The sequence below is a fragment of the Tachypleus tridentatus genome, chromosome 6 (genome assembly GCF_004210375.1).
Source record: "Tachypleus tridentatus isolate NWPU-2018 chromosome 6, ASM421037v1, whole genome shotgun sequence".
Lineage (NCBI taxonomy): Eukaryota > Metazoa > Arthropoda > Merostomata > Xiphosura > Limulidae > Tachypleus > Tachypleus tridentatus.
Window position 1 is genome coordinate 141,020,800 of NC_134830.1, and position 12,587 is coordinate 141,033,386.

The 12,587-nt window shown below is 35.6% G+C and overlaps 1 protein-coding gene across 12 annotated transcripts in view; it reads right to left on the bottom strand.

The window, feature by feature from the left end:
- Positions 1-9,559: 9,559 nt before the first annotated feature.
- The window catches only part of LOC143253861 (G-protein coupled receptor 161-like), a 35,606-nt gene continuing 32,578 nt past the window's right edge, over positions 9,560-12,587 (bottom strand). For all 12 annotated transcript variants that reach the window (XM_076508335.1, XM_076508329.1, XM_076508327.1 and 9 more), the window contains one exon: positions 9,560-11,932. In XM_076508335.1, coding sequence (XP_076364450.1) covers positions 10,063-11,913 — 1,851 coding nt within the window. In that variant the 5' untranslated portion in view covers positions 11,914-11,932 and the 3' untranslated portion in view covers positions 9,560-10,062. The remainder of the gene's footprint in view (positions 11,933-12,587) is intronic.

A 12,587-nucleotide genomic window follows, 5' to 3' on the forward strand; every position in this document is an offset into this window, starting at 1 on the left:
TGACTTCAAAGGATGTTTCGGTATATTGTTAGTAACGAAGAAAATCCTCTAGTACTTTGTTGATACATTTTATATGTTCCGATTTTCTTTGTTTTATTATTAGGCTTCACCGTGTTGAACCTAGACGTACATAGTTTGTAACAGTCACCACCTTTTATAACACAAAGAATATTAACACGTGTCTCAAGAGCTCAGGATATTACATTAATAGAGATGTGAGTGAAATATCAAACTAGTCTGATATCAATGCTAAACTTTACTTTTTTTACTTGCTATCCTTAGCGTCCAAAATTAATTTCTCAGTAAAATCGTTATAGAGGGCTAGTTTAAACCGGTGTCTGACTTTATACTTAGTTGTTGTGTATAAAATGTTAATTTTTAATGTTAGATTTTAACCGATTTTCGGTGAAGTGTTGTTGTATACTTTGGTTTGGAAACAAACGTATTTTATTCGATTTTCTGATGTATTATATATAATTAGATACACAAAAGGGTAGTAATAATACCGAATCTGTTATTTTGTTGTAGGAATAAAAGGAGATAAACGGTTTTACCCTTGGGGTGTATGTTATTTGTATATTTTGATCAGGAGTTGCGGTAAATGGGGACCTGTTAGAACTTATAACCTTCTTTTATATATTTTCTAAATGGAGGTGAAATAATCGAGCGACAATAAGAGTTCGCGCGTTTGATGATGGTTTGATATGAAGATTTATTAGGTTATACATATTTTGTGCATTTTCATGACAGGTTGTGGTGATATAGAGATGTTAGTGTTATATTTCTGTGTTGGGGTAATGTGTTAATGTGATATTTCTGTGTTGGGGTAATGTGTTATATTGCTGTCCGTTGTTATAACGTGAAAGCTAAAACTGTTTAGCATTTTGTCCCTCAAATTCCACTTGATTGAATATTTTAAGATTGCCCAGTCAGAGCCTTGGTTCCAGCTCTTTTGTCAAATGTGGTAAAAGTAATCTTATCTGGTGACCCTAGTTTAAAAGAAAATTATAACCTGACGAACCTGACATGGTGTTCCATTAAGCCTAACAACAGTAGTAGCTAACATCTTCCGAGAAATATTTATTTTAATAATTTCCATTATGGCAATAAAAATAATACAAAAGGTACTCTGAGTTTATACTATAGTGAAAATTGCATACGTTACACAGGGGGCGCTCGACATACAACTTCTCCATACCTAGCGAGGGTTAAGTCAGCAATCCCATTAAATGACCATAATAAGTCCGATTCCTGCAAGTCTAGCCAGAGATAGACAAAGACGGAAAGATACGTTCTTGTACGTAAAGTAACGTATGGTGGGTACACTTGATGTATTAAAGTTGTCATAAATATCAATCTTCCCTCAAGACTAGGAAGTGCTTTTCACTTTTAACAAACTCTCAGTATCTGTGACTTTCCTGAATGTACCATTTTCATTTCCTAGCAGTTTCCTGCGTCAGAGGAAAACTGTCGATTTACTAATCGTTAACAGGATAACTGAATTACATAAACCATATTTCACTGCCAGAAGCGAACATTTGGAATGATATAAACTGTAGTTAGCCTAAGTGTAGTGACCTGGTCGTCGAGTGGGAATATATACGTCTTAGCCTTTTAGCTGAATTGTATCGAAGGACCTACAACGTGGTATGTATTTGTATGTGTGCATTGTGTCGTAGAATATACATTATATACAAAATTTATTCTTACTGGTAGCTAGATAGAACTTCTAGCTTACTAGTAGTATTGTTTTTTCTTCGAACTTATTATTTACTACAATTCTGAGATATTTATCCGTTCTAGCACGTACACGCTGAATTGTATTAATCACAAGAAACCGAATAAGGTCGTATATTAGAACGCTGCAGATTGAAGATGCTTAGTTGAAAACTTGGTAAAGTAGCAACATGGAGTGTTGTAGGATCTTTGAAGGGCATTATTTTGGAAGTTAGATATAGTTATTATCCTGAAACAAAACAATTTGGACTTGTTTTCTTACTCAACTGATATATTATGGAAGTCTTATTCTGAAAATGTGAACTTCCTGAGTCTTTTGTAGATGATATCAGTTTTCTAGCTTACTTTGAGTACTGCTTCCGGCGTACCAATATTATGTGTACCTTAACGATCTAGTGCTATCAAAACAGTTTGTTATTTTAGTCCCAGACTCTACGGTGAAAATAAAACGCTTCCGACCAAAATCAGAGAGTTTCCTTAGATTAATCAAATATATATATACACCTAATGTTGTCCTACAGTCCGTAAGCCTAATCCTACGTATTTATACACATTAGTTTCCCTAAGCCTAATGAAATTTATTTACACCTAGTATTGTCTCTTAGCCTAATCAAATGTATTTATACTTAGTGATGTCCCAAAATCTAGTACAATGTACTCGCATCTAGTAATTGGTTTGATTTTGGAATTTCGCGCAAAGCTACACGAGGGCTATCTGCGCTAGCCGTCCCTAATTCAGCAGTGTAAGATTAGAAGGAAGGCAGCTAGTCATCACCACCCACCACCAACTCATTGGCTACTCTTTTACCAGTGAATAGTGGATTGACCGTCACATTATAACGCCCTCACGGCTGAAAGTGCGAGCATGTTTGGTGCGATTGGAATTCGAACCCATGATCCTCGGATTACAAGTCGAGTGCCTTAACCACCTGGCCATGGCATCTAGTAATATCTGTAAATATAGTACAAGTGTGTACTAAAAATGCCATGTAATAATTACTCCCCAAATGTTCAGTTTGTGACCCTAATCATGACAAATTACAGACATCAAATAACATTGGACACTTTTAGTAAAATGTTTTTGACCTTGGTGAATGGAATAATTCGATGCAAGACAGTAAAATGGTATTTTTTAATCAAAGATGTAATTTAACTTTCTTTTCGTTATCAGAAGTGTCTGAACCATAACTTAACCCCTTTAGGCTTTTTTATATTGCTTTGAACCTTTCTTAAATTTTGTAGTGTGTGTGTATGTATATATCCTGTCTTTGCTACACTAAATCTTATTAGATGTTCAAAAAATAATTATCACAGATCCTGTGATAGAACACACCAAGTAATTTACTGTAGTACTTGTAGGACTACACGTGATTAAAATATGAAACAAGTAAGTTATTTAATGTTCTAAAATCAATCTTGGTGGCACTGTTTTACAGATATACAAACACTCAGTTGTATGAATCTGTACAGCTAGATATATGGATGATTCCTATCAGTTTTATGTACCTTTAGACATTTATGAAAGATCCCTACCAATATGTACCAATATTATTTCCCCAGGTTAGAACAGATTTATTAAATATAAAGGCAAGCGTGTTGCGAAGCCGAAGTTAAAAACAATTATATTTGAAACGTGTATAGAATATGGATAATTCGTTTTTAATTTGCTAAAGTTAACTATGTTCTGATTTAGAAAATAATATATATTTTTTTAAATAACGATTTCGAGAATGGTAACATTTTATGCATTTAAGGTTTGATTAAACTAAAACGTTTCTCGTTTAGATAAGTTTAGTGATACTTGAAACTTTGGGAATAATTTGTCGATTACTTTCGCGTTTTATTAACTAGATGTTGTGACAAATGGCTGTATAAAAACTAAAGTCTAGTTAGGCGATTTTTAACTGAGGTGGAAGCAATAACATTATTTTTCAGTGTCTTTAATGTAGCGTTTTCCATATTATAAAGACAAATAAAATTAGCTTTGTTTGTCGATTCTGAACCAAATTTACCAGTTATTTTAATCATCAGTATAAAATGTGATAATTTGAAATGTGCTATAACACGTAACTTTGTTTGAGTCACGTGATCAATCAGAATGTTAAATTACTGTTAGTATAATTCGGTGAGAATATAAATCGGTATGCAGCAGTGTGTGGAAGTGAGTGAACACTGTGTATGTGTAATGTTTTATCTCTACTCCTTAAGGTGATTCCTTAATTTTCTGTTTGTCTCCGAGAATGACGGAGATTTTTCTAACACTTGATTGGTAAACAAGGTCACATACCTTACGTAACATAATGACAAGGCTTTGAGACAGTGACTTTTCACGTTACAAAACAGTCACAGTTTATTGGCTGCTAGTTCGCAGATTAATCTTCAGGTTATAAAAAGAGTCCACCTCCACGTGAAACAAACACTGTTTGTTGCACATCCTATACTTTTTCAAGCAGTGACAGAAAAACAAACAAACAAAAAGCAATATCGCCCAATTAACGCCACAAATAAGTATGAAACATAGGCCCTTACCTATTACGTTTGAAGAGCAATCAGTTTAACTTGTCATGACCAGTTAAAGTCATACGCTTGGGAGAAAACTTGATCACAAAGGCCGATGAAACCTCTTTTGTTTTTTGATCGGTTTATTGGTGGTCGATGAAATTCCCTTTGGTGATTGGCTTATTACTAGAATTTCACGTACCTAACCTAACACATACCATGTGAGTTAACACGATACAAACCAACCTATCCAACCTTATTTTCTCTTGGTTTACTTTAATTAGTTGGTGTTTTTCCTAACCAATTATTTTCCTACTACATTTAAAACGAATGTAAAGCCGTTACGATTATGTGAGTGTACAAATTTAGCTTGTATTAAAACTTGTAACTGAAAGATATAAAGATGTATATGTTGTTTAAGGAAACATTATCCAAAAATATATACACAATAAAATATGTTATTCAACAATGTTATTAAAACATTCATATTTCAAAAAGATGCAATATGAAAGTTATAATTCAAAGATATGTCACATCAAACAGATACATTTTATTGGCGTAACAATAATTAAAACATACATTATATCAAAACAGCTATAGCTAATTGATATATAAGATAACAAAGAAACTATAGTTATGTGGTATATTCCTGACGAGGGAGATGAATCATGAGATACTAGCGTGGGCCAAAATGAAATAAATGTCTACTGGTTAAAACATCCTGGAATAAAGCTAGGAACAAGTGAAAATTTTCAGACGAGGTAAATAGTCTATTTCATAGTAGAAGTTATTAGTGGGTACATTAACACTTCAGTTTATCAGTAGTTAACTAAAACAACTGCGAGTTATGATGCAATATTGACTAACCTTTTGTAACCACATCTCTTGTTTCACATTATAACTTTCTTGGATCTGAAATAGTTACCTACACTCTATAGAACTCCATTCAAGATTTGAGAAGAAATGAGAGAGTTATAGTAATGGAATTATGTTCGTTTTTTTATTGTAGATTATTTCGATGATGAACGTATAAGTCATATAATCATAGCTGCTGGTGTAAAGGACACAGCTCATTTTTTCGAAAATAGTATTTTTCCGTTTTCTAAAATAAGACAACTGAGGAAACTTGAAATGATACTTGTATTTACTGGATAAAATTCTAACCTTAGCAAAACATTTAAAAGTATTTATTATTCTTTGTATAGGCGTGCGAATCGTAATCCGAGGGTCGCGGGTTCGCGCCCGCGTCGCGCGAAACATGCTCGCCCTCCCAGCCGTGGGGGCGTATAATGTGACGGTCAATCCCACTGTCACTTTAACTCGTTGGTAAAAGAGTAGCCCAAGAGTTGGCGGTGGGAGGTGATGACTAGCTGCCTTTCCTCTAGTCTTACAATGCTAAATTAGGGACGGCTAGCACAGATAGCCCTCGAGTAGCTTTGTGCGAAATTTCCAAACAAACAAACAGAAATTGTTTTTGGAGGTTAGGAATCATTAATCAGTTTACAAGAACCATCTCCATCTAGAAATGCGCGAAGACTATTGAAAATCTACACTTTGTTTTTTTTTAATAACAAAAATGTGTCATTTCAATTGTTTTCTGATATTAAAAATGATACTGGTTTCTTTTACTCGTAAAGATTAAAAACCGTCAACGAGTGGTTTCAAATTTGTCAGTTTGTCTCAGCTGATATATATATATATAAAACAGTCAACAGTGTAATACAACAACAGTGAATCATGTTTGTTACAAAACGGTATGTAAAGCTTTTCATTAGCTTTAGGTTTCTTTTCATTTCGTCCTCATGTTACTAACCGTCCGTTGTAGCTCACTTTCATTGACTAGACAGATTCCAAAAGAAAATGGATTTGTTGGTGTTTTATGGCGCAAAGCAACTAGGATATCTGAATAAACAACCGGTAAAAATTAAAATAACGGTAAAATTATTAAAAGGAATCCCGTTAAAACAAAACAAAATCCAATTAAGAAAATAGATTCGGTTTCTATAAACAGATAATGATAATATTTCATAGTTGGTGTTTTAGAAAACAATTCATTAATATTTCGTTATATGTTGTAAATAGTGTTGTTTGAATACCCATTATATATTTTTATAATTCTTGTAAATTTACAACACGCAGCAGATAGCCTGATGTGGCTTTGATATAAAACCAACAACAAAGGTTTTAAGCAACATTTCTTTACGTTTTGTACATCTCAACTTCAAGATTATTTTTCACTTTACGAGTTTTGAATAATTTTAATAATTAGAAGGGCTGTTTTTCCTGTTGTTTTTTTTTAAATTCAAAACCACCTTCAGTTTTTGTCATTTTATCTAATCAGTGTTTTAAAAACGTCAACTTATCAAACAAAATTCTTTGAAAGTTACAAGTCTCGTATTTTTTTTGTCATGTTTATTTTTAAACAGACTTAGTAAATTAATTTAATCAGGTAAGGTACCTAACATATTTCTGGTAAATCCCACAAAAACAATATTTCTAAATCAGGATTGGACTGTGTAAACTATTCTGCGGAACCGTTTGAAAGATAAAAGTGATTTTTCAAGCTCGATACACAGTTCTCTGTAAAGTAATACAAACGAACGAATATATGTATTAGTAGTAGTCACTCGCTTATAAACTGGTTCTAATGATCTTGTGGATTTCTGTGAATCACTGAAAACTTGATTTATTGTTTCAACAAACCAGTAGACGTGTTGGCCAATAATGGTTAACACCCGCCTGAGTTCATCGAATTTTGTGGCAACAGAATTACAAGAAACCTAAGGATACGAGTTGCTAGTTTCAATACTGAAACGGTTTCGAGGCAAAACGAAACCGATCTCATCTCTTTCAGTCAAGATGTCTGTAGTTTATTTCACTGTCATACGGAAGTTTGTACGAGTTTGTCAGGTGTCCTAAACTTCCACAAACACGAGTCACGACTTAATATAATGAAAGATGTCAAGTAGAATGAAGCAGATAGCTGTAGGTTAAACATTCCCTTCATTCTGTAGTAAAGAGACTGAACGAAAGGAAACTCCTCAGTCCTACTTGTGCAGTTCATGGACTTTAAACATCAGTTCACGATAATCAGTGCTTTGGGTGGAATTATAGTTAAAAGTAGAACAGATCCAAAGCCCGACAGTTGACCATATGGCAGTACTTCCAAATAATGTTAAGTAGTTTCATTCGCCCGATACTCCATATATTATTCACAACATTATATTATACATATCTGTGTACCGATACTGCTTAGTGGTAAGTCTGTAGTAATCATAAGTACTGGTACCAAATAAACAGTGATAGAAACGGATGGAGCTAGATGCAAGAATTATTTAAAAAGAAACTTATTTTACCATTTTCAGGTTTTTCTTTCTTCTAATGTAGCTAGACATCAGATCCGTTACCCATTAACTACTTGACCTTTGAGGGTTGAACCTGCTGCAACAGATCGATAGTCCTAGTATCATTTACTCTTCCCGGTTTTTGCTTTAACTGTTCAAATTGATTAGTGTATACCATAGAAAGTCGCTAATAAACCGTTAATTTTGGTTAATAAACGTTTATTTGAAGTTACTTATTTGTAGAATAGGCGAAACTAAAGAATATCAACCTTTGGGACTGAATCTCCACAGATGGACTTTACTGTTCGGAAATAGACCGTAAAAATAAGCCTAACCTCCCTCTGTTAAGACTTTATTGGCTCGTTTAATCTATATTGAAGGAATAATGGCAGTGCATGCTACTTTATAAAGCTTTTATTCTGCTCTACATTGTCATAACTATAACTCCCATATTACAAATAGTCAGATGTACCACAAGATGAATTTTTAACTCGTCCAATATAGTGTCAGTAAGAACGACAGACTCTGTAAAAATTCTGGGCTATATCCACTATATAGACGTATTGTAGGTGACATTTATACATTTTGTTCTATGTACAACATGTGCATGCGTGCGTCTGTATTTAGTAAATAAATATGTTTAATCTACATGTATAGTAGTCCAAATAATCTAACGTCACTACACTGACTTGACACAGCAAATCTGCACAATTCATTTAATTAACATAAGCGCCGTATATTTGATATTCACAACGTCTAACTCAACATAACTTTCAGAATGATGTTACAAAAGTATATAAAAACAAGTCTCTTATCCGCGATCTCGAGACCAAAATAATCTCTCTTATAGACAGAGAAGTTTTTTGTCTTGGTTTAGTTATTTTAAAAGTTACGGCTTCACAAAAGTAACATCAACACTGAAAAACCAATTAAATAATTTAAATACGTTTTCTAAACTTTAGGCCCGGCATGGCCAGCTGGTTAAGGCACTCGATTGGTAATCTAAAGATCGCGAGTTAAAATCCCTGTCCTACTAAATATGCTTGTCCTTTCAGCTGTGGGGTCGTTTTAAAATTAAGTCAATCTCACTATTCGTTGGTAAAAGAGTAGCCTAAGAGTTGGCGGTGGGTGGTGATGACTAGCTGCCTTCCCTCTAGTCGTACGCTGCTAAATTAGGGACAGCTAGCGTAGATAACCCTCGTGTATCTTTATGGGAAATTCAAAAACAAATAATCCTACACTAACATTTGACCTTTTAACTATAACTATACATGATATTGTAAGCTGGATTTCATACTTTCAGATGAAGTTGAAATATTGGTGAAAAATAGTTTCATTCTATGACTCGACTTTGTTTTTAAAAAAGTCGTCTTTATTACGAATCAACGTCTGAAACTGACTTAAGAGTGGACACAGCAGACCTAAATTTGACAGTTCAATTGTGTGCACGCGCGCGTGTGTCCACCATGTGGAATCAAATCTCCAGGGCATAAATTAAATGTATTTCGTGATGACGAAAATACCACTTGGTGTAAAAAGTGGGTCTCAAGACTGCAGATATGGATATTACGAGTACTTAAAGTACAGAACAAGATCAACATGAAGATGACCTAAGGTCAAAACGTGGTTTTGTTCTTTATTTTAAAGTTTTAGTACCAACCACCCTTCTTGAGAATACAAATTAATGTATTGTTGCAACTGTTTAATCATATTAGTTAGTTATATGCTTGTAGATTATCACCGAATGAATGTTGTTACGCTGTATGTTGTAACTTTTTTTTTTTTTTAAATAGGATTATATTAGCCTCACTTCCTACATGAAAAGGTTTCATTACTATTTAGAAATCAGTTTACTCGACTGACAAAGTGAACTGGGACTTGATGCTGTGTGATAATTGTCTCAAAACGTGTACTTTAAGTAGTCAAAAAATTGTCCATGGGCTTTACTAATAGCCACAAAATTAATTCCAACACTCCTGTTATAACAATCACGTACTTTATTGGCGAGACGTAACAAAGTGTCATATTTGATTACAACAAATTCACGTTTAACTTGAAATAAATACACCAAAAGCAGTGTTATGGGCTTAGAAACAAAAACGTTGTTCAGAGTAGATTTGTTTAGTAAATATAAATTGTTACTGAATCATACTTAGAACTGTAAAGGTTAACTAAAAACAGTATTGTTTACCTAGTCGTTAACACCGTCTTAAAATATTCGAGTCACTAGGGAACCTTTCAAAACTTAGTCTATTAATACAATTTGTTTTTCAGCGCCAGCCACCTGTTGTATATATATGAAACTAAAAATTTGGCAGTATCATAAAATATTCAACTTCGTGGAAACTAAAAGAATTTTACACACATCTCTTATACAAATAATTCATGTACGAATACCTCAAAAAGCATACGTTTAACACGCTGCCTTTCTTTCACCACATACAGTGAAAGATGTCCCTTCGTCTCTGTTAAACGTTTCCATTCACTGTTCTCTCTCTGTCGGTTTCTGGCAATATAAAACACTAATGGATTGTTGTCTGACCAACAGAGGGCGGGCTAAATTCTGTGGTTCCTGTGAATCCGTTGATAAAGATGAAGTGAGGGTACTGTCGCTTGATTCTTGAGGAAGAGACTTTCTTCTTCCCGAGAAAGATTTAGGGATAAACTGAACCGGGACTGTTGCTGTCTGTTCGTCTTGTTCAAACGACTGTACTCGTAGTAATGGCGGTCTGGCCCGTGGTTTAATCTGGATTTTGGCTTCCTTCTCACAGTCTCGAGAGTTTTTCCGTTTGCGAAACATTGACCAATAGAGACTGAAGTTGTCGTCCATACTGTCCATAGAAGTACCGACATTGTCCGTGGTGTCACTACTGGTGGAGTCCTGGGCAAAACACCGCAACTGGAAGACGACGAAACTGTCTGGTAGGGATGAAACGGGGACGTACTGGTAAAATTCTACCCTTCTAGGCTCCTGGAAACAAGAAAAGAATGGGGTTTGTGGACATACACTTGACTCAGGTGAGTTATATGACTTCTGGCCATATAGTTGACTCAAGGGATTATATAACTTCTGGTCAATATTTGTATTTTCTCTTTCATAAACGCTGTGCGTTAAACTGAACCGAGTTTCTTCTTGTGGTCGAGATGAAAGGTCATCCTCCATTTGGACTGGCGAAAGGTGAGGAATCGAGGTAGAATCCGCTTGCTTAAATGTCGTTAACCGTGGCTCCATCTCTCGGCGAACGTGCTGGAAAAGTTGTTTGACGTGACTCCTGGTGGTCTTATTACGGAACACGTAGATGTAAGGGTTAACGACACAAGAACTGAACGACAAGAATATCGACATGGGTACGACGTACTGTGGTGGCCATTTCTTAAACTGTATGTAGGGCTCTATTCCAATAACTGCGTAGTAAGGTCCCCAACAAATAAAGAAGGACAAGATTATAATAACGCCAGTTCTCACTGCTTTCCACTCGTCTCCGAACAACACGAACTGGCTGGAACTAGAGGTTCTACGATAAGACGACTTCACTTGGTGAATCGCACCTTCGGCCTGAAAGAACTGGACTTCTGTCAAAGTGGGCGTGTTCACACTGTGTTTTCGTACACGGACACTGCTAGTTCTAGCAGCGAGAAACATGGAGCAATAAGTCCAACCCAGCTTAACCAAGGGCATCACTAGGCCGGCCGTCACAATGAGGCCCGAATACACGTACGTGTAGAGGTGTCTTTGACCCCACAGAGGACCGCAGGCGCACCACTCGATTCGAAACTGAATTTGGGGAGTTCCAAAAATCAGAGGTGTTGATAAGAGGGATGCGGCAACCCACGTGAGCGTTATAAAAACACCCGTTTTTCTTTTTGTTATTGCCATCGAATAATGTAAAGGGCTGTTGACTGCATAATTTCTGTCTACGGCAATTAATACCAAAGAAAATGACGTTTCTAAGTTAAGACAAGTCGAGACTATTCCACTAATGTGACACCAAGTATCGCCTAATGTCCACACCCCAAGCACACCACATAACAGGAAGCCGGGCAGAATCAATAACGTTTGAAGCAGGTGTGTTAAAGACAGGTTTAGGACGAAACGGTTTGAAGATGATCGAAGTAGGGGCTTTTTGTAGAACACTAAAAAGACAATCCCATTGCTGGTAACACTGAAAATAAATGTAATAATCAGAACAATGGTTTGTAAATCCTTCCCCGTATCCCTGAAAATACCGTTGTGGGTGTCAATATTGAGGTTCGAATCTAACTTACTGGTCAGGTTAAGGGACTGAGGTACAGTCCCAGTGGACATCAGTGGACTACTTGCTGCCGGTTTCATTGCTGGACTAAAACCATACCTGAAACAAACAAAGTCAATATGAAACATATGGTTGAGCACGTAGACAAAGTAGTAAAGTGTTTAATTATAAGTTAATTAGGGTATTACCACGTGGTTCAACGTAACTAATCAAATTAGTCTTGTGTTCCAAGACTACGTCAAGTAATGGTTTTGTTTGATTTATTATATCAAACACTGGGCCCTAAAACTCAATTAAAAAGAAAACAAATGATGGGGAGTCGAGTGGATAAAGTACATATCAGTTCTCTCACTGACTGACTTAAACTCGTTTGAGGTACATATATACAATTCAGTCATTGATTTTTCCTGTGTTGAATAGAGCCTTCAACAACCATCGGCATGGCCGTATGTCTGCGGACTTACAACCTTGGGCACTGGTTTTCGATAGGCGTGGTTGGCAGAGCACAGGTGGGCCTACGTGTAGCTTTACGCTTTGTCTAAAGATTTTGGAGTAACGGTGTACAAATTTTTGTTTTGTTTTTTTGTAAATTTGCGAGACAGAACCATTATCAAGTACAAACACGTATGGTATGAACCATTATCAAGTACAAACACGTATGGTATGGGTATTAACTCTTATTGATAAGCACATAACGTTTCGACCTCTTTAGGTCATCTTGAGGTTAAGGGTTTGCAGCTGACTGGCTACCCGC